At 39.3% G+C, this 20,458-nt stretch overlaps 5 protein-coding genes across 15 annotated transcripts; 2 read left to right on the top strand and 3 right to left on the bottom strand.

Annotated features, from left to right (window-relative positions):
• Window positions 1-119: 119 nt before the first annotated feature.
• LOC122623118 (nuclear nucleic acid-binding protein C1D) lies at window positions 120-833 on the bottom strand. Its single transcript, XM_043802075.1, has 2 exons — window positions 496-833; window positions 120-432 (listed from the first exon to the last, which is right to left on the bottom strand). The coding sequence occupies exons 1-2, from the start codon at window positions 766-768 to the stop codon at window positions 223-225; spliced, it is 483 nt and encodes a 160-aa protein (XP_043658010.1). The 5' UTR covers window positions 769-833; the 3' UTR covers window positions 120-222.
• A 604-nt stretch (window positions 834-1,437) lies between these two features.
• LOC122623693 (protein tramtrack, beta isoform) lies at window positions 1,438-4,832 on the bottom strand. Its single transcript, XM_043802982.1, has 3 exons — window positions 4,275-4,832; window positions 2,616-3,520; window positions 1,438-2,560 (listed from the first exon to the last, which is right to left on the bottom strand). Exons 2-3 carry the CDS (start codon window positions 3,440-3,442, stop codon window positions 1,840-1,842), a joined length of 1,548 nt encoding a protein of 515 aa, XP_043658917.1. The 5' UTR covers window positions 3,443-3,520; window positions 4,275-4,832; the 3' UTR covers window positions 1,438-1,839.
• A 506-nt stretch (window positions 4,833-5,338) lies between these two features.
• LOC122623183 (stromal interaction molecule homolog) lies at window positions 5,339-11,213 on the top strand. Of its 5 annotated transcripts, XM_043802175.1 has the most exons (9): window positions 5,339-5,484; window positions 6,462-6,941; window positions 7,899-8,062; window positions 8,716-8,948; window positions 9,286-9,401; window positions 9,467-9,639; window positions 9,702-10,293; window positions 10,359-10,406; window positions 10,923-11,213. In XM_043802175.1, the coding sequence occupies exons 2-9, from the start codon at window positions 6,602-6,604 to the stop codon at window positions 10,937-10,939; spliced, it is 1,683 nt and encodes a 560-aa protein (XP_043658110.1). In that variant the 5' UTR covers window positions 5,339-5,484; window positions 6,462-6,601; the 3' UTR covers window positions 10,940-11,213. The 5 variants fall into 5 exon arrangements, with proteins under 5 accessions (XP_043658110.1, XP_043658107.1, XP_043658111.1 ...); XM_043802172.1 differs by lacking the exon at window positions 10,923-11,213 and having other exon boundaries at window positions 10,359-10,673; XM_043802173.1 differs by lacking the exons at window positions 5,339-5,484; window positions 10,923-11,213 and adding an exon at window positions 5,510-5,660 and having other exon boundaries at window positions 10,359-10,673.
• Window positions 11,214-11,716: 503 nt separating this feature from the next.
• Window positions 11,717-17,788, top strand: LOC122623667 (ran-binding protein 16). Of its 7 annotated transcripts, none has more exons than XM_043802944.1 (17): window positions 11,717-11,980; window positions 12,047-12,442; window positions 12,506-12,735; window positions 12,885-12,984; window positions 13,045-13,260; window positions 13,316-13,462; window positions 13,524-14,203; window positions 14,271-14,563; window positions 14,619-15,178; window positions 15,240-15,378; window positions 15,437-15,514; window positions 15,573-15,634; window positions 15,690-15,829; window positions 15,893-16,012; window positions 16,094-16,155; window positions 16,238-16,317; window positions 16,606-16,822. In XM_043802944.1, the coding sequence occupies exons 1-17, from the start codon at window positions 11,978-11,980 to the stop codon at window positions 16,717-16,719; spliced, it is 3,420 nt and encodes a 1,139-aa protein (XP_043658879.1). In that variant the 5' UTR covers window positions 11,717-11,977; the 3' UTR covers window positions 16,720-16,822. The 7 variants fall into 7 exon arrangements, 6 of the variants coding, with proteins under 6 accessions (XP_043658879.1, XP_043658880.1, XP_043658883.1 ...); XM_043802945.1 differs by lacking the exon at window positions 16,606-16,822 and adding an exon at window positions 16,370-16,567; XR_006326420.1 differs by lacking the exon at window positions 16,606-16,822 and adding an exon at window positions 16,404-16,454 and having other exon boundaries at window positions 11,718-11,980; window positions 16,230-16,317.
• LOC122623668 (gamma-aminobutyric acid receptor subunit beta-like) lies at window positions 17,055-20,422 on the bottom strand. The gene is made up of 8 exons (XM_043802950.1): window positions 20,314-20,422; window positions 19,274-19,490; window positions 18,954-19,125; window positions 18,705-18,886; window positions 18,489-18,646; window positions 17,657-18,160; window positions 17,369-17,590; window positions 17,055-17,302 (listed from the first exon to the last, which is right to left on the bottom strand). The coding sequence occupies exons 2-8, from the start codon at window positions 19,348-19,350 to the stop codon at window positions 17,127-17,129; spliced, it is 1,491 nt and encodes a 496-aa protein (XP_043658885.1). The 5' UTR covers window positions 19,351-19,490; window positions 20,314-20,422; the 3' UTR covers window positions 17,055-17,126.
• Window positions 20,423-20,458: the final 36 nt, after the last annotated feature.

The raw sequence follows: 20,458 nt of genomic DNA on the forward strand, positions 1-20,458 counted from the left end.
AGAACTATACTGAGACTGAGAACTATTGAGTTCCTCGGCCAACAATGGATCAATGCATTGCATTCTATTTGCGACTGAAGCGAAAAGCAAGGATCAAAATCAAAACCAGGAACAGGACGTAAAAGTGAATGCTTTTGATTTGTATTGTCTTATTGTTGACTTATTATCTAAAATTTTGAAGGGAATAGGCCGCTATACTATCAAATTAACCCTTGGTGATTTTTATTCTTTGGTCGTCTCTTGTAGGCTTTTATTATATTGTTTTTCCGTGACCATAACGCCGTCCATATCCACAAATCGCGTGTGGGTTCCTGCTGCGATGAAACGCTTGGCAGCCTTCATATCCAGTCTTGGCGCCGCCAGAGCATCGTTTATTTCCTTATCGCGGGCAAGTAGTTCCTTCGTACGACTCAAATCGTGCATCACACCATGCTGAAATGGAATCAAATCGCGATTGTCACTATGTATGTGAACTGTGTATTGGATTGCACTCACCTTCGAGACATCTAGACCTTGCAGTTTCAGGTATATCCAAAACAATGTGCTCTTCAAATACACCAGGTAACTATCCAATTTAATTTGCTCATTTGTCGACAATGTGCGTGCTGCCTGTAGCGCCAGTGCCTTCTCCATGTCGGCTTCCAGAACTTCGATGCTACTGTAGAAGGTTTTCAGGATGCGTTGCATATTCTCGTCCTCCTGAAGGCTGGTGTCCAAGTAAGCGTTGCAGGGTAATCCTTCATCGACAGGTTGATTTCCTTGAGCCATGTTCTTCAAATGGAATTGAAATCGTGTGCGAATATTTACATCTAGTTTAGCCTTGCAGTGTGACCGTTGATTCACCCTGAAAAAACACAAATTTTAGAGAAGCATCTAAAAAGCGCTGTTTCCACTAGAGCATTCTGCGCCTCCACTGTACTAATCTTTTTGCAAATTAGCAAAATAAAAGCTAATTGGACGTTTTCTCTCCGCTCTTGTCTTGAATTCTCATAATAGTCCATTTTGAAGCTGAGAAATGGTCTTTTTGGGGTTTAAAATAATACATTAGCGGAAAACAACAAAAATTCACTTATTGTGTCTCTGAATGCATTTAAAATTTTATTGCCCAATCTTCTCGTACACAGTACTTATGTATTTAATAATACTTTCACAACGGTTTAATCATAGGGCATTTCGCCTTTTCTTGAAGTTATGGCCAATTAATTGTTATAATGAAGGAACTCAACGTCAAGTATTACAGATTTGCGAATATGGGTGAAAATTGTAGTTCATGTAGAAAAAGTAAATGGGTTTAAAATAGATCGGATGTATTTGACCAATAATTATTACTTTACATTACAATATTTTAAGCTGTTAGCATTATGATTATGTCTCTTACGACCTTTGAGTTTATTATAAATTGTCATCTTATCTTTGCAATCACACGAATACCCAGTAAAAGTTTCCAGGTCGATTTTATTTATCTTATTAACAATACAGTAATTCCTTAGAGTACTGGGGCGACAAGAAACATATTTGAAATTTTTACGCAAGTTTCTAGTCATAATCCTTGATAGAATACATCTACTGTATTATATTTAATTCCTAAAGTATAATGAAGACGAATAATGAATAATGATTGAACAGTGAGTATTTTTCAACCAAGGATAAAACTGTTGCAACTTCAAAGCGTAATCAAATAAACCTAAGTATAAATTGTATTTTGTTGACTATGTTATGACTAAAGATCCCACACGAGCCGATGCGTACCCCGAAATGAAAGAAAGCAGCAACTGCTTGGAAATCCCTCTCTATTAATACACGCCCTACTAGTACAGCACAGTTTGGCAAACCGCGTGGTTAGATCATGTGCAGCTTTTGATCGTTGAGTTTGAATGCCGCCGCATCGCTATGGAGGTGAAAAGGCACGATATCACCTGTTGTGGCCATATCAAATGATGGTGACATAGACGTTGCCGTAGCAGTTGCTGGACTATTGCTGCCACTGGTATTTGTGATGCCCGCCTTTAGATGTAGGCTGTCCAAGGACATTTGCTGAGACTGCGTGTGAGGAAGAGGAAGGGCATTGGGATTGGGATGAATATGCGGCGGATGGGCTTGGGGATGAGTTATGCTCGCAGGGACGGTTGAGAGTTTTCCTGAGTTTGTTGTGATTATTATGTTTCCGGCATGGGAAGCACCACGTCCACGCTTCCGCTTCGGAAGAATTCCTTTTCGCGCCATATAGAAACGAATGGTTGAGACAGGAATATTGAACATATTGCTGACTGTTTGGAATGTCTCGCCCTTCGAAACACATTTGGCCGCTTGTGCTAGAGATGCTTCCGAACGTCGGACGCGCTTATATGAGGTATAGCCATCGATCGAGCTATGGCTCAGTCCTCCGGAAGTATTGGCCGATGTATCGAGATCTGTGTCAAGGCTGACGGATAGCCCGGATCCGCACGGCACTCCTGCAGCAAAACTGCTGTCATTGTTTTCATCATGAGCGGCTACATAGTTGTGATCGTCCTCAACATTTGAATCCAAGTATTGCTGCTGCTGAAGCTGCATTTGCATCCTGAGAAAAGATATAGTTATCCAGAGATTCTTTTTATAGTATTTCAATAACAAACCTCGCCTGCTGCAGGGATAGTTGGACATTCATTTTGTTGTCAACGGCTTGCGCAGATAGATTGCAATCCTCGAATTGATCCCCGTAGGCATTCCAATTGTTCGGCACCTCATCGCCGGAGTCGTCCTCGGTCGGGGCATTTGAGTGGCTGCCCAAAACGTTCGCAGAGGTGGCCTTAGATGGCTGTTGAGCATTACTGCCGTTTATCTGAGGTCGCTGCTGCTGCTGTTGCTGCTGCTGTGGCTGACGAACATCCGAATTGTGGCGCTTCAATACTGTGGGTTGCTGCTGGTTAACCGCTAGCGGTGGAGCGGAGGAGGTGGTTATCGTTGAGGTGGTTGAATTAGTAGCTGCATCGTCCGTCTCCGTGCTGTCCACATGCTTGAAGCTTCGCGGTGTGGATGCAGCTGGATCCTTGGCAGCCTCCAGACTCGCCTGCTGGAGTTTCTTGTAGTTTATCGGTGCCTCGGAGCCGTATAGCCCGCGAATCTGCAGTTGTTCGGCACAGCGAAGCAACTGGCCAAGACCGGCTTGCGTGACATTGACCTCTCCCTTGTACATGAAGTCCACGAGCGCCTGGATTTCCCATAGCTTGATCTCCCTGGGTAGTATGATAACCGGATGCTTGCAGGGATGCTCCGCCAGTATCGCCTCAAAGTAGGTGGAACAGGCGGCCAAAACCAGACGATGACAGTGCACCTGTTGGCCCTCGCAGGCCAGTGTTACGTCCACGAATCTCTGGCCCGCAAGCAGCTGCGGAAACGCAGCTCCAATGCTGCCCAAATGGCTGTTCCAGCGTACACAAAATTCCTGGGTAGCGCCGCTCATCGTACTCAAATATAATTCGCGCCTTACTGTGCTCCTGAGTCTGCGAAACTATTGCTCATTTAAAGATCCTTGTATATCCTGCAAGAAAGATGTGTTGGTAAGTTTAAGGTTAAATTAAAAGCATCATTCGAAATAAGACTATAATTTCAATTATATTATTATTCCGATTCTCCTGAATGAGCTTACAATAAGGATGTAGTATATGAGCCATTCTTCGTAACATTTTAATTTAAATAGATAAATAATATATTAGGTAACTTTGTGAACGATTCTATGGACTGTCTTTGTTGCATTTTTGATGTACTAAAACAAGGATATTAATTATCCTTTTTCTATTAATATTTGCATTTCACTTAATACTGGATTGAAATAAACTTAACCTTTTAGCAAACAATGTGAGTTCTGCCAATTTAATGTTTAAAAATTGCTGCATCATTATCCCTGTTTAATTTTTTTTGTTGTATGCTTTTTGCATGAGAGTTACGTTAGTCCGAGGTTTTTATTTGCTTCCTTTTTAGCAGTTGACCACTGTATATACAAACACACACACAAACACACGGGCGTACATACAGGTGTATATGCTTATTTACATTCGATAATTGTATGAGTAAATAATGTCCTCAGTACGAAATTGAAGGGAAAACCATGCGAATTTTCACTTGCCATGTTTTTATGTACCCACATACATACGAACGCTTGCATAAATACATATGTACACCTCCACTGGCAATTTGCACAATTGGAATTACTTCTATATTTAGTAATAAGGATGTAAACAGTCGGATGTACGCGTTATGTACATGTATATATCCCTGCGATTCCGAATACATACCTGTTTGTTTGCCAAGGAATCAAAACTTTGCAACTTTTTGCTCTTTACTTCTCGCTTTTTGGCCGCTATGTAACACAATAGATGCGATGGCGTGAAAACGAACGAGAATTTTATGTTAGGACTGTATGTCCTGTGCGCGTGAGCTATGTATGAATGTATCAGCGCCAGAGTCTTGTTTAAAAATACACACTATTCTTGCACCAAATCGTTCACAACACACACAAATATGTACATTTCGGGCATTAACCAATGTCTCTATTCACAATCTCTCATCGTTTGCCGTGCGTCCCATTCTATTCGTTGGTTTATGAATGTTTATTTTAACCAGCAATGCTGCATGCGCGCGTTTTTATTTCCTTTTTTGATGTACAATTGCTGTTATTGACATACTATTAACAAACAAATGCCAAACTCAAATGCCAAATCGGTTTACGCTTAATGCTACTGAGTTTTTGTCTTTTTCAATGCTGCTTTCAAGCTACATTTAAATTGTAAAACTTAATATTGTCTTTCGCGCTGCCAGCTTCTGTAGCAATCAATTGTTATTTAAACTACGCGTTAGGCATAATTGCTGGCCGTTCTAAGCGTTTCATAAACGCGTTTCTGAGTAAATAGTTATTACCTATTACCTACATTGCGTGATAAACTATTTTATTAAAGTTAGTATGTCAATTTTTCAGAAACCCAATGCATTCAATCGATAAAATTAAATAAGTTAAATTTTCTATAAACTTCTGCATGTCGATTGTGTTTAGTGGGAATCTAGGTTTAATATCCCACTCGTTCCGCTTATCTCCACTAAGCGAATGCAATTGCAAGCAAACCTATCGAGCTTAATAAGCAAATAATATATCTAAATACAGGTATCTTATTAGTTTATAAAATAGAAAATACTAATGAATTCTTGCGGTACAGCCGTTACAGGATGTTTTTGCAGAATTATCGATAGTTATAGAAATGTCCGGATTATTGGAAACAGTGTATTACTAGATACTACAAAAAATATATATTGCTTTTCTATACCGTAAATATTTATTCTATTATCTGTTGCTGATAGTTTATGTTGTACACGAAAGCTTTTACATATTTTGCGAAAAATCCAATAGCTCTAACAAGAAAAGTGTTTGTAGTCTAAAATGTGAGGAGTGTATTTTTACCTTTCAGTCGACTGGTCACATCGTTCAACCCAAACTGACTCGGGAATTTTAGTGTGAGTGCTTTTATTTTTATTTGAGGTCTAAAAAAAACTTATGGAAGTTTACCACTGGGCATCCACATATGTGTGGTTATTAAGTGCTTGGCTTTGACATTGTAAATTGTGCAGTCATAACGCAGCCGAATCCGAGCAGACATTATTGAAATTCCCAGTTTTCTGCGTTTTTAGAAGTAAACAAATGCTGATGCCTTCCACAACTTACATATCTACATTCGTATATAGTATCAATGTCTAATATTAAAAAATATTAAAAAAAAAAAAGAAAAGGAAAGCAGTTACACAGTAAGCTTTGCCTATGATTTTGAATCCATTTGTTGCTGCCATGTAAACGTACCGTTATGTGCTGTCCTTGTAACGATACCTGTACGAATTAACTGTATTCTACGCATTTATTTGTTTCAAATTAAAGATCAAAAACGATCGCAAATGTATTGTAATTACACGGATGTAAAACGCATATTAGTACGATATGATAGATCATAATCATAGTATAAGTCTAGTTAGCTGTCGCAAATGTTTTATACAGCATCCACAGCTAAACTTACACTAGTTAACAAAAACGCAAATCCAAATCGGAAAGAACTTTCCAAAAAATAACTTTATCTCGACGAAGCAAAAATTCTTTAATTTTATTACTCACGCCGTTTTCCTAATATTTGCCTTTCTCAGTAAATTTGCGCTCAGCGGTTATCTTTTAAGACCCCTAAAACTGAATCTCATCGACAAATAACAGCCTCGTAAGTCGGTGCCCAGTAAATCTTTATTTATTGGCGAATGCAATAATACTTTCGCACACAGTTGGATTTGCTTGATTATTTAATCAATTTTCTTTATGTACTATACGCCTCGGTCACCATGGAATCTTATAGAATAGGAATATGCGTTATAAAGATCACTTCTATACCCGTATTACTTAGTTTTTAAGTTAAGATCTACCACATTCCTGACCTCTGTTTCATACATCATTGCAGGATATCATCAGTTGAAAACTATGACTTTCACGACCAACAAATGTGATCTGTAAACTTTAAAAGAAACCGAACCGTTTTACTGATTTTAAGGAGACGTATGCGATAAATTGTATTGAAGAAGTCCGCACACAATTCTAACAATGCGAAAGAATACCATTTGGAACTACTCTCTCATATTCTTCTGCTGTGTGCTGAAGAGCATAAGTACGCTAGATCATGGCCCGCACACAGTATCCGTCGATTCGAATCGATACAACACACAGCATCAGTATAAGCAAAATCCCAATGTTGCCTCACGTCACGCATCCCACGAATCTGGTCAGAGTTTACACAATTCACAGTCGGAACATGTCACCCATATCGCCGCATCGCACGCCGGAAGCGGCGGAGAGCACTCCACTCATCTGGCGCAAAATCTGCACAGGAGCTCATATAACCTTCTGAGCGAGGCCATGTCCCAGGCGGTCAGCAATGAATTTAGTAAGTTGTGCACGAAGCAAAGCACATTCTAATCGGATCTGCCAAAACCAGTCATTAATAGCACGTGCCGAGTCAATGCATTAGCTTAAGTTTGCAAGTTAAGAAGAGCATCCAATTTGTTAGCTATTTCATCGCCTATAAGGTAGATTTGAAGCATGTTTAAGGATATTTAAAGCTATTTATAATTACTTAACTTGATATACCCTTGCAGCGGGTCCTTATCAATTTGGTCAGACGCTTGCAACGCCGCAAAGAGTATTCCAATCTTGTAAAGTAGATAGATACTCGTATAGTATATATAAGCATGTCCGTATATTTGTCTGTCTGTCCGTCGTTAAGCAAACCAGTCACTCCATTTTGAAGCCATCTGGTTGAAACTTTAAACATAGTCTTCTTTCTATTGCAGGTAGTATATAGGTCGAAACAGCCGAGAACAGACGACTATTTCATATAGCTGCCATATGAACGATCGGACTATTTATAGGACAATCTGGCCAAATTGGTAAAACTTCGTTGTTTTTTTTTTGTGTAATTTAAATTTTATTCAAAACTTAGTTGCTTTATTTGATTTCTATTTGTTATCTTTATTAAATCGATACTCGATGTAAATTCGTTTTGTAGGAGTTCAGCAAATTATTTTTCATAGTATAATTTCCGATGCCTATATTATATGGGAATTTTCAGGGCGATTTTAGGACAAGATTGCAAATTGTGGGAAAATCGGACGACTAAAGCAACCTGCACTTTTTCTTTTCTAACTGCATCGGTATTTGAACTTTGGCTCGCCGAAGTTACCTTTTCGTTATTATTTTTTGTGTTTTAACACGCTTTTGCTAGCTATCAACTGAAGAACGGGTTTTAACAGTATGTATTATTATGTTTTGATTTAAATAGCCTTTTGTGGATTAGATTTAATAGCATGTTTGTACACATTGTTAACCGATGTACTCTTAACAGGTTCTATGGGAAGTGGTTCAGCGGATGGAGCGTGTGCTGCGGATGATTTTGATTGCTACAGTGGAAGTGTTCAGGATCGCTTCGGCATGGAGGCTATTGCAAGCTTGCATCGCCAGCTGGATGATGACGACAATGGAAATATCGATCTGAGCGAGTCCGATGACGTATGTTATAAAGCCATTTGAACTGAAAGTGCAAAGTATATGAGCATCATGTTTCCATGACTAGAAATCGCAGTTCGTTAAGCTGACACAAATTGTACCCTATACTAGAAACCATATAGAAATTCATTATTCAGAGCACAAATGAAAAGAATCATAAGCGTACGTTTTTGTTTTGCAAAGAAAACTGTTTATTTAAATTTTTGGTAATTGCTACATTTCTAATATTAATCGATTTTAAAATTACCTTCTCGATTACTAAAGCTTTTTTATCTTTTTCTTGAATTTCGTAAAGACTGTATATTTTGTACAACTGCAGATATTTTTTGTATAATACGTTGAAATATAAAGGTATATGTAAATAGTTAAACATTACAACAATATATAAAACTCGGCTTGCCGAACTAAGCTTCCTTTCTTGTTACTTGAAAAATAATAATTAGTAAAGATTACCCAGATCTCAATCAACTAATCAACCTACATTATGGAGATAAACATATATTCTATAATATCGTTCATTGTTAAAAACATCGTTCATTCAGCTTGACCTTTAAAGTAGGACACACTTTGTTACTTCATTTTCCATTATTAATTTTAAATTTTCAACATTTCATATCCTTTATTTTATGTTCCCATCTTTAAACGGATTATTCCAGTTTTTGCGGGAGGAATTGAAGTACGACTCGGGCTATGAAAAGCGGCAGAAAGCGTTTCACTTCAATGACGATATGCATATATCGGTCAAAGAACTTTGGGAGGCTTGGCTGAGATCGGAGGTGCACAATTGGACCATCGAACAGACCACTGATTGGTTGGCGCAGTCCGTTCAGCTGCCCCAATACGTTGATCTTTTCAAATTACACAAGGTTACCGGAGCTGCTTTGCCGAGGTAGGCTATAAATCATTTTTAATTTGAGTTCTCGTTTATTTACATCATGTTAATGACTTTGAGTTCATCTGTCCCATTTACGAATACGTTGTGCATCGTAATCCATAACTATAGGTTGTATTACTACTCTTCCAAAACTTCATAACATAGTGGCAATTGTAGATACCAAGAAAGGAAGCTATCTTTGGCAAGCCAAAGTTGATATGTATTAATTAAACAATCCTGTTTTCCCTTAGGTTGTCTTATTCTTTTGGAGAACTACTTATCCTTTTGGGAAAAGTTAATCAATTTGATTTGTTGAATAATCTAATACATCCAATTATATTCGGCGTTTTAGATTGGCTGTGAATAATCTTCAGTATGTGGGCAATGTACTTGGCATCAAGGACCCTATACACAAACAGAAAATTTCATTAAAGGCAATGGATGTGGTTCTGTTTGGGCCACCGCGAGGTAAGGAGCTTATAGCTTCACAGAGTATAAAAAGTACTTATTCAAATACATTGGTCATTTAATAGAAACTGGTACCCGCTGGAAGGACTACATACTGGTGACATTGTTGCTAAGTGCTATTATTGGATGTTGGTACGCCTACCAGCAAAATAAAAATGCCAAACGTCATCTTCGTCGAATGGCCCAGGATATGGAGGGATTGCAAAGGGCTGAGCAAAGTCTACAGGAGATGCAGAAGGTTTGTCTCCATAAGTTGATATAGAATGATTATTGAATTAAAGCATTGCTTTACTCCTGTAGGAACTAGAACGAGCCAGAATGGAACAGGAAAATGTGGCAACAGAAAAACTAGATTTGGAGCGGCGTCTTAAAGAAGCCCCCACTCTCAGTTCATCAAACTCGGATTTGGAAGTTCAGCAGCTGAAAAAAGAAATCGAGATGCTGCGCAACGAATTGTCTCGTGCCGAATTCGAACTAGTGGACAACTGCTGGTCACCACCGCCACAACTGCAATCATGGCTCCAATATACATATGAACTAGAAAGTAAGAATCATCAGAAGAAGCGCACATCGGCTGAGAAACAGCTACAGTCAGCCAGAGAGGCTTGTGAGAAATTGCGTAAGAAACGTTCAAGTTTGGTGGGTGCGTTCGTTTCCACGCATGGAAAGAGTATTGATGATGTGGATCGATCCATTGTTGAGGCACGAAATGCACTTGGAGATGTAACAAACGAGCTGCAAGAACGACTGCATCGCTGGAAGCAAATCGAGACGTGCCTTGGCTTAAACATTGTTAATAACAATGGACTGCCCTATTTGGAGAATGTTCTGTATGGCCGAAATGGGGGCTTACAAAGTTCCATGGGCATGAGTTCAACCAAGGGGTCTAGAAGTGCGTATATATTTACATTATATCATATTGAATATACATTAATATTCGTTATCTTTCGTTGACAGCACGTATTACCAACAGCACCGAAGACCTGGATGATGAGTCCATACAAGGTAAGCTGAATTTTGAGAACTTTTCGCTGCTTGCCACGGAATAAGGCTTGTGCGCTCGGTCTGTGAGGACAATAAAACCCAGCTCTTCAGAAAAGCATACTACTTGACGAACTAAATAAAATTATAAAACCGCTTATTGAACCCTGAATGAAATCTGTTTTACATTAAGCTACTGTATTAATGAAGGTCATATAACATTATGTGTGTGTATGATATTTTAATCTTTATATTTGTAATATATCCATTTTATTTTTGATGTATACAAAATGTCATCTACTTAATTTTTTGTCAAAAACAACGAATACTATAAAACCATACTGAGTTTTGTACGTAAGAATGAACTTATGAATGGTGGTCCACCTAGTGGATTATTTAAATAAAGAAATAAAGTATTAATGGGGCCAGTATTGATTTGTTTATCAAATTTCAACAAGCTTTTTTCGTGGGCAGGCTTTTTTTGTTTAGTTATCTTCCAAAAGCGGAAGGCGAAAAGTTTTTAACCTTTCATGATTACAGGTTTTGGAATTCCATAACGGATCAACCCTGCTACACTCTACTGGTCCTCCGAGCCGGCTTAACTTCGACCCTCGCTCTCTATATTTATTCCGATCAAAAAAGATTACGTTTTCCACCTATTCAATGTGTAATTGGCTATCAGCTGACCACAGATGATGCGTTATGGATGACTGAAGAACCTCTTCTGGCGACCGGCATGTTTACCTCACCTGATCCATATTCCTTAGGAAAAATTAGTACATTTATTATGATTTCACTTGATTCGAATAAATTTATAGACTTTATCCTCGACTTCTCCAATTGTTTTTTACTCTTTAAATTATTGTTTTAAGTTAAATAAAATGAATTGTTATCGATAACAATTACAAGAATTCTTAAGTTATTAATTTTTAGTTCTAATAAAGTGTATATTGTATTCAGTGCATCTCCTTATTATTATTCCCATGTTATAATAAACATTTTAATAAGTTCATAAAGAATAATGCGAAAGCAAAGTGCTTGGGAACGAATGGTTTTTTTAATAAGTGCGAAACACTGGATTATAGTTACAGTTATTGCATAATGCAATACTCTCACATCGAACCGCGGTAGGGGAATGAATGGAATCTTTTGAAGATGTGAAACTCCAGCTGTTATATTGTTCCATACGAAAGTAATAAATTACATTATTGCATTTGATATTTAACTCTTTTATTTTAGTCATTAAGGTACGCATACAAAGTGTAATTCCTAAGGAACGCAAAAGAATTTTATCTAAGCAAACCGTGTCAATAGAATCTAGTCCAGTTCATTATTCAGTTCAATTCAGCTTTTGTCACTCTAAGCTATTAGTTAGTAAAATAAATTCGCTTGTGTAATTTATGTGCCATCCCTTTCTGGCACGGCTCCTTGTCAACAAAGACTTGCCGCCGCGATAATACGGCGTTCCTGGGTCTGCAGTTCAACAAGTGCAAGAGTATCGCAACTATTTCAAATTCGGTTGTTTTGGTCACACTTGTTTGTTTGTTTCCACAATTGGCAAGTTTATTTTTAAGCAAATTCCGGTGTTCATCGTTATGGTATGTATTTAATGCGCCTTGTTGACTTAGAGTACGTAAATATAAGCGAATTAATGGCGTTTGTAGGATATACAACAGCTGGAGGTGCTTTGCAAGCAACTCTATGAAGCCACAGACATAAGAATACGTGCCGAGGCGGAAAAAGCCCTAGTCACATTTGTAAGCAGCCAGGATGCGCTGCCCAAATGCCAGTTGCTGCTGGACAGAGCCGATTCCAGCTATGCCCAGTTACTGGCCGCCTCCACACTCACCAAACTCATTCAGGGATTAAGTCTGGAGCAGAGGATTGACATTCGCAGCTATGCTCTTAACTATCTGGCCACCGTACCCAATCTGCAGCACTTCGTTGTCCAGGCCTTGGTTACTCTGCTGGCGAAGATAACCAAGTTTGGATGGTTCGATTCGTTCAAGGAGGAAATGGTGTTCCAAAACCTCTTGGAAGATGTCAAAAAGTTCTTGCAGGTATCCCGTATATTTTTTGTTGTTAAATCACTATTTTTAATTCGAATGATTAATCGATTTTAGGGCTCCGTTGAGCACTGCACCATTGGCGTCCAAATTCTATCACAACTGGTTTGTGAGATGAACTCAGTTGTCGAGATGGACGTGCACCTGTCCTTCTCCAAAAATCGCAAAATAGCCACATCGTATCGAGACCAGCAACTCTTTGAAACCTTTCTGCTATCCTGCTCTCTGCTGATCACAGCCCGTGATAATAGCAAAAACATTAACTTCATGGACGAGTCGCAGCAAGCGTGAGTTAACTATGCTGTAGTATATTATCCAATAGATCAGACCAAGATTTGACATTTAGTCGAATTCCTTTATGTATCTTCATGTTCCGGATCTGACGGGTACTACTCTGTGGATAAGTTATTTGGGTTAATTTTCTTTTTTATTTTAGGTTAATATCACACGTTTTACGTCTAACGAAAAATTGCCTGAGCTTCGACTTTATTGGCAGTTCCACAGATGAATCTGCGGATGATATGAACAACGTTCAGGTATGTACGCAAATGCAACTAATGAATTTGGATTCTCTATTAAATTGACCTTGTACGTAGATACCCACAGCTTGGCGTCCTGCATTCTTAGATTCGAACACACTTAAACTCTTTTTTGATTTATACCAAATTTTGCCCAATGGTTTAGCTAGCTACTCCATATCCTGCCTGGTTCAAATGACATCTGTGCGTCGCTCTCTTTTTAGTAATTCTGAGAGAACAAAATTTCTAACGCACTTGGTCGAAGGAGTCAGAGATATTTTAAATACTCTCCACGTAAGTACTCGAAGAAGAGCTATCTTAGACATATTTCGCTAACGATTTCTTACAGGGCTTGAGTGACCCAGATAACTATCACGAGTTCTGCCGTTTGCTGGCTCGTCTTAAGTCTAATTATCAATTGGGTGAACTTATAGCGGTCCCATGTTATGCTGAAGCAATCCAACTAATAGCTAAGTTTACTGTCCAATCCCTGCATGTATGTACATACTTAAATCTTGTGGGCCTGGTCAAATCTTACACCCATTCTCTACCCTTAGGTATGGCTTTTTGCACCGAACAGTGTACATTACTTACTCACACTTTGGCAACGCATGGTTGCGTCTGTACCATATGTTAAGTCCCCGGATCCGCATTTGCTAGGTACCTACACGCCGGAGGTTATCAAGGCGTATATTGACTCGCGCCTGGATGCTGTTCCTGTTATTGTCCGTGACAATTTGGATGATCCACTAGACGATCTGTGTATGGTGCAGCAACAGCTGGAGCAACTGTCGGTAATCGAAAGGTGCGAGTATAACAAGACGTGTAGTCTGCTTGTCCAGCATTTCGATCAGAAGGCCCGAGAGTATGAGAATTTGCTGCAGACGCCTAACGCCAATACCATAGACATCACTATACACGAGCTACAATTAACGTGGCTGGTGTATATAATCGGTTCGGCTATAGTGGGTCGCCTGTCCGTTACGACAAGCGATGAGCATGACACAATGGACGCGGAGCTCGTGATAAGGGTCCTGCAACTGATGAGCCTAACCGATGCTCGATTGCCCCAAGCGGGTTGCGAAAAGCTGGAGCTGGCAATACTGAGCTTTTTGGACCAGGTCCGAAAAATGCACAGCAGCGAGCAGGCGCAAAAAGCCAATTTGAACAAGAGACTTAGCGAAGTCTTTGGACTGAGTGACGAGCAAATGCTTTTAAGTTTTATTAATCGCAAAATGTAAGTAGTTTATATTTTAAATTTAATCGACCTAAAGTCTTAACATAAATTACATCTACATCTACAGCATAACAAATTTAAAGTTTTGGGGACGCTCTGAGCCAATTATCACCAAAACGCTGATGTTATTATCCGATCTCTCTGTGCATTTTAATTCTGTGCGCAAACTGGCACGTCTAGAAGAAGTCCAGTTTATGCTTACACATCACACAAGCGAACATTTCCCATTCCTAGGAACGAATTCCACTTTGAGCGAGATGAGATGTCGCACAATGTTCTACACTTCATTAGGCCGATTGCTGATGTTCGATTTGGGCGAGGATGAAGAAAGATTCTACAATTTTTTGGAACCTTTAACAAGTCAGTTTACGAATCAATTCTAGCATTCTCAGATAATAATTTATTTTTTACCTAGATCAATTCGAGTCCCTTGGCTCTGTGCTGATGGACAATAACATCTTCTCTAATGAAGAGGCTAAGAAGGCCATTATTGGCTTGGCTCGAGACCTCCGTGGATTAGCGCTCCCGCTCAACGCGCGCATTCAATACACCATGCTCTTTGAATGGTTGTATTATGCGGACTATTTGCCCATACTATTGCGTGCGATGGAACTGTGGGCTCACGATCCTGCCGTTACGACACCAATTCTAAAATTGTTTGCCGAACTAGTGCATTGCCGCACCCAAAGGCTGGCAGGCAATGTATCCAGCCCAATGGGCATTCTCCTATTCCGCGAGGCCTCGAAACTAATTTGTATATACGGCAATCGCATTCTGCACCAAGAAGTTCCACGTGATCGACTTTACCCAATGAGACTTAAGGGAATTGCCATATGCTTCTTGATCTTAAAGAACTCACTTGGCGGCAACTATGTCAATTGTGGGGTATTTAAATTGTACGGAGATGATACATTGGACAGCGTACTCAATATTATCGCCAAGTTGATTCTCACCATAGAACAGAGCGATTTACTTGTGAGTAACTATATGATAAAGTGGCACTATTATTATTGGAAAACTAATTGTAAAATTGCAGGAATACCCAAAATTATCAACGGCCTACTACAACTTACTAAACTGTCTGTCGCAAGATCATGTTTCTTACTTGGCTGCTTTGGAGCCTGCTGCATTCGTTTACATTTTAAAAAGTCTTACCAAAGGACTGGCCGCATTAGGTGTGCCCACACTTATATTCAGCGTTTAATTATGTTAGTAACACATATTTAATTTCAGACTCTGCCATTTATATAAGTTGCTGCACAATTTTGGATAGTATTGTTTCGTACATTTTTAAACAGCTCCAGATGAAAGGTAAGCTGTAAATCATAAAATGTTACTTTTTCAAATTTAATTTTTTAAAATTTTGTAGTTTCTACATTTCCAAACAAAAAGCTCCGTAGCTTAAATCAAGAAAATGCGCAATTCTTAAAGGTTTGTATGAAAAGAAAGAACGCGGAGCACTACTTAATTATTTATTTCTTCACAGGTTGTTGAAATGAATTCTGAGTTACTCCAGAGTATGATGTCCTCATTACTGAACAACGTTTTGGCAGAGGATTGTCGAAACCAGTGGTCCATGTCACGTCCATTGCTGGTTCTCATATTACTTTATGAGGACTATTACCGGTAAGAATGATAAACTATATTTCACAGCCTCATCTAATGCCAGTTTTTTATTTATTGTAATAGATCCTTAAAGGATAGAATTATCTGTGGTCAACCAATTGAAAAGCAACAGACAATGGCGCAATGGTTCGATGATCTGATGGTCGGCATTGAGCGAAATGTTTCCAGTAAAAACAAAGAAAAGTGAGTCGTAAAAACTGATATGTATATATGTAGGCCCATCTGCTGTTGCATTAATATTAACCATGTACTTTTATTGCTTAGATTCACACAGAATTTGTCCACATTTCGGCGCGATGTAGTTAACCTGCCAAAGTCCACAACAGGTGTGTAGCTTTAACTATTATTATTAGTTTGTTCCGTTTTCAAATGTTATTTTAAACTATCACTAATTTGTAAGTTACATAGGCGGTGCTGATTACATCGCGACAAACGCATCTTCAGCAGCGGATCAAAATGCGAATTCCGGGAACCATTCCATGGTTCGGGTATGTCCGGTTGTGCATTAGTGTTTTTTTGCTTTTATTATTTTTCCGACAGTATTTTACACAACTAAATGAGGAAATTCCTACAGAAACGAAAACATGGGGACAGAAGAGTATTCAAAGATATCGCCGGCGGCAAATAAAAAATTTGGGGTGAAATGTGTTCCATATGGCAAATTATACAAGTTTTGTTTCTGCAGTATTTCATTCACTCAATTTTGTAAATTATTGTAATATACGAATGCGCAAAATACTTGAGCTCTTAATATTGATTTTTGGACTTTTGGCCAGCGTTTTCGTGTGATCGACCAATGTGCGACGGTGGATTCGAACCCAGTGAGCCTGAGTCCTCGCCACATTAGTGCTAACGGAGAGCTCGAGGAGCATTGGTGGTTATTCGATTGAATTGAAGGAGCGGATTGACAATGGATGCAGGATTAAATATAGAATCGCTAGACGTAAGACTAGCTATAAGCGATTTGGAGTAGTAAACAGTAGAAACTGATAATCAGTGCGTTCTCTCTCAATGGAAAATTGGGCGGTCACGTACGTTTGTATTTCTAAATAGTCACATGATTCGCACCCTAACCAAAATTGATTTCATATCTTACTTTGATTTAATCATCATTCGTTATTTTGTATATTTCTAAGCCAGCGGGTGAGAGCAGCAGAGAAATGAGTCATGCTAATGATTCAGGTACGCCCAAATACTATGGCGAAGTCAATCTTTATTATGGAGGTTATAAAAAGTCGTATTTGGGTCTCATGGTTCTGTTGCTAGGGGAATTAATTACTCGTTCACGTTATATATATCATTCCAGAATATAAAACAGCCAGTAGCCAAGATTGAACGCAAGAAAACTGATCGGAAATATCATTCGGGAGTACTTGTCAATAATATTGACATCTTTGATCTTCGGTATGGTTGCCTTAATAGCGGAGGCACCTCTTTTAAGGGCATGCAACATGCGTGGGCGGGTGGAGATTCCTACAAATCGGATTTCAACATTAGTTTACAATATTTCTTTAATATGAGATTCAATTTCATGCGTACCCCTCTGGGCGCGACGTCTAAGCTGGCTGTGTCCGGTGCCATAATTACGAGTTATTCGAAAACTTGGGGGGAACTTTCCTAAATTCATGGTCTCGGTGCCGATGGAGTCGAGGGTGGCATTGTAGGTACCTCTTCGCAAAGAAGGTATAGGACTCATTCGGACGTCCTGCAGCTCGATTATGTCCTCTGTCGTTGAACACGTCTCGGATCTTTCGCTCTTTCCTGTGGTCGTGGGTTATTTTATTTAAACATTGGGTGTATATTGCACGAATTTTAGTGTAGACCTACCGATCTTGCCTGGACAACATTCTTTGACCTTCTTTATTTTCTTTTTAGCCCTTTTGCCCCAGTAAGTATAGTTAACGGCAGCGTATTCCAGGAGGGCTGCGAACACGAAAACGAAGCACATGACCAGATAAATGTCGATGGCCTTCACATACGATATACGCGGCAGTGAGCTGCGAACACCCGTGCTAATGGTGGTCATGGTGAGCACCGTGGTGATGCCCAATGCAACCCGGGCACTAGTCGCCTCGTGGTTAATCCAGAACGAGACCCACGACAGCATTACGATCAGAATGCTGGGCAGATAGGTCTGGAATACAAAGTATCCGATATTCCGTTGCAGTTTGAACGAAAGCGAGAGGCGCTGATAGACTCCAGTGGCCAGCCGCTCCTTTCGGTCATTGGTCTCGTACCCAATGATGGTGAACTGCGGCAGCTCCGCATCCTCCACTCCGCGCACTGGCGTTGGCTTCCAGTACATCACCACATCGCTGACCGTGTATCCATCTGCAAAGTTGAGAGTATTTTAAACGTATATTTTAACTATAAGTGATAAGTGATTAAGTATTAGTTATTTATATAAAGCAATCTTGAGATTTTACTTCATCTGATTATAACAACTCTTTAATTTAGGTTTTTTATCTTATTTAATACAATCTACGCTGTTAGACAAGTATTTTTATATATTTTCTTTGTTAAGAAGAGCATATCAATGGGATCTCAAGATCTCTGTTGTCAAAATTAATTTTATAATATATGTACATCTTTTATGAGCCCTAGCCATAAACAAACGTCTTATCATCATAACATGGATCAAGTTAATTCATCCACTTACAGCTCTCAATTTCCACAGTGCAATTCTGGGAGTCCAATGGATAGTAGTGCAGATCCATCATGCAGGCGAGGGTCGTGGTGAATCTCATGCCATATGTAACAGCTCCATCGCCGCCAAGTCTCACCAGCTTATTCCTCTCGGTGACATCGTGCAGAAAACTAAAACAGAATAGCTTAGAAATCGTATGATTGTATCCATACAATGGTTTTGCTGCACCTGTTTTTATCATTGGCGAAGAACGTATCCGGTACCCATATCTTTTCAGCAAAGTCTCCAGATAATGTCAACACATCGCTTATGCCATCGTCGTTCTCGTCGTCGAAATATTGTCCAAAGATATTAAATGCCAAACGCTCGTCGCGCCAGTACTGATTTAAATACATTGTTATCGTGTAATCCTAATGATTCGACGACCAAAGACTCAATAGAATTATCATTTACCCTAATAGTTTGCAATACACTTACCATGTTAACTTCTGATATGGCATCAAAGCTGGCTATGGTCAAATCCATGCCGACATGTAGGGGCTCTCCTCCGAAATTGGGCCTGAGTCGAATATCGTATCCTTGCAGTATGTTTGATATTGTTTGGGTGACATTCTCAAGGCGGCCAGCTAGTACATCCTTTCGAATACATCTGCGAAAATAAATACGAATTATTAGATGTTGGGTATAATATTTCTATTAAAGGTTCTATTTATTTTCAGTTTTATGGTTCCCAGAATGATGCCATCTGTTTTTTTTTAATTGATAATTCAAATTGATTAAGCCCCTCAATCACTTACCGAATCAATTGTAGCTGGGCACCCAGTAGGAAAAAGAACAGACTACAGGATACTCCGACGCGCGTAAAACATGTCATATTGACAGCTTTTGCTTGTGTCGTTTGTTGGGTCTCAACTTTTTGGAATCGATTGCGCTGTCATTTCCAGCTTTTGGTCTCGCATCGTGGTAGCAGAATCAAAGGCATCTGGCTGTCTTACCCTGGCATGTTTCAAAAAGCTGTGGATGGCAAGGTTTTCGTTGTTTTGTAGTACAACAGTACAACACAAAAGAATAGTTATAAACAGCAAAAATGTACAAAGCCCTATTACATTTGTGTAGCTTAACAACAAGTAAACAAAATAAACAGGAAAACGTATCAAACTTGCCGCGAATTCTTCAGCACTTGCTGTATTATCCCTGAACAATTAAGAACGCGAATTCTTCAGCAATGGTTTGGGTATCAATAAAAATGCAAACAAAATAAGAACAATAGTAGTATGCACTGCAGCCCTATCGGATACACTGTTCCTAAGTTCGTTCTATTATGTAACGTGAGCGAAACAATTATTGTGAAGATTTTAATTGCACCGTAATTATGTCCTTAAACTAATTGCTGGTCTTAAAACACCTGCACAAGGTGGCAACGCCGAGCGAGTGTCCTTGTTACACGCCGACTTTTTTAGTTTTGCTACAGAACACATTTTCGAGGTCTTGCTTCTCATGACATCCATTGGGCCAGTTGATATTTTTGAAATGAAAAATATTATTCAAACACCAGGTTTTTACTGCCCACCAAATGATGCCGTTTATGCGAGCTTGCACATTTAAAAATGAAGCCGATTTGGGTGGACGAAAGCATTATGTTGATATTGGAGCACGTTACAATCGAATGCAAACAATTCAAGCTACTTATGCATTTGGGGCACCAGTTTCAGTTCCTCTTGCTCTTTCGGCCATATCAATATCAAGCAGCACTAGCGAATAAAACGCGAATTCGCCAATGCATTGGGAAACTTTATCACTTAATCGCTGCGCTTCCCTCTTCCTTTCCCGCTCGCACCTCGTTTTCCCGTCTCTGTCAGTATTTTTGTATATTTGTATTTTGTATTTTGGTCCTTTGGTTCACGCGTAGCCTCGAACTGCTGCGAACTGCGTGCGAGCACCCACAGTATCTATATCTATCTAATGAATAATTGCTTATAGAG

Source organism: Drosophila teissieri, chromosome X (assembly GCF_016746235.2).
Source record: "Drosophila teissieri strain GT53w chromosome X, Prin_Dtei_1.1, whole genome shotgun sequence".
NCBI lineage: Eukaryota > Metazoa > Arthropoda > Insecta > Diptera > Drosophilidae > Drosophila > Drosophila teissieri.

Coding starts and splice junctions, on each gene's coding strand:
- LOC122623668 (XM_043802950.1), bottom strand. CDS start 19,350: ATGACATGTTTTACGCGCGTCGGAGTATCCTGTAGTCTGTTCTTTTTC. Junction 19,126..19,273: donor GCCCAGCTACAATTGATTCG/GTAAGTGATTGA, acceptor TTATTTTCGCAG/ATGTATTCGAAAGGATGTAC. Junction 18,647..18,704: donor TTCGCCAATGATAAAAACAG/GTGCAGCAAAAC, acceptor ATTCTGTTTTAG/TTTTCTGCACGATGTCACCG.
- LOC122623183 (XM_043802172.1), top strand. CDS start 6,602: ATGCGAAAGAATACCATTTGGAACTACTCTCTCATATTCTTCTGCTGT. Junction 8,949..9,285: donor ACCGGAGCTGCTTTGCCGAG/GTAGGCTATAAA, acceptor TCGGCGTTTTAG/ATTGGCTGTGAATAATCTTC. Junction 9,402..9,466: donor TCTGTTTGGGCCACCGCGAG/GTAAGGAGCTTA, acceptor GTCATTTAATAG/AAACTGGTACCCGCTGGAAG.
- LOC122623693 (XM_043802982.1), bottom strand. CDS start 3,442: ATGAGCGGCGCTACCCAGGAATTTTGTGTACGCTGGAACAGCCATTTG. Junction 2,561..2,615: donor CTATCCCTGCAGCAGGCGAG/GTTTGTTATTGA, acceptor ATCTTTTCTCAG/GATGCAAATGCAGCTTCAGC.
- LOC122623118 (XM_043802075.1), bottom strand. CDS start 768: ATGGCTCAAGGAAATCAACCTGTCGATGAAGGATTACCCTGCAACGCT. Junction 433..495: donor AAGGTCTAGATGTCTCGAAG/GTGAGTGCAATC, acceptor ATTCCATTTCAG/CATGGTGTGATGCACGATTT.
- LOC122623667 (XM_043802944.1), top strand. Junction 16,156..16,237: donor CCTGCCAAAGTCCACAACAG/GTGTGTAGCTTT, acceptor TAAGTTACATAG/GCGGTGCTGATTACATCGCG. Junction 16,318..16,605: donor GGAACCATTCCATGGTTCGG/GTATGTCCGGTT, acceptor ACTTTTGGCCAG/CGTTTTCGTGTGATCGACCA.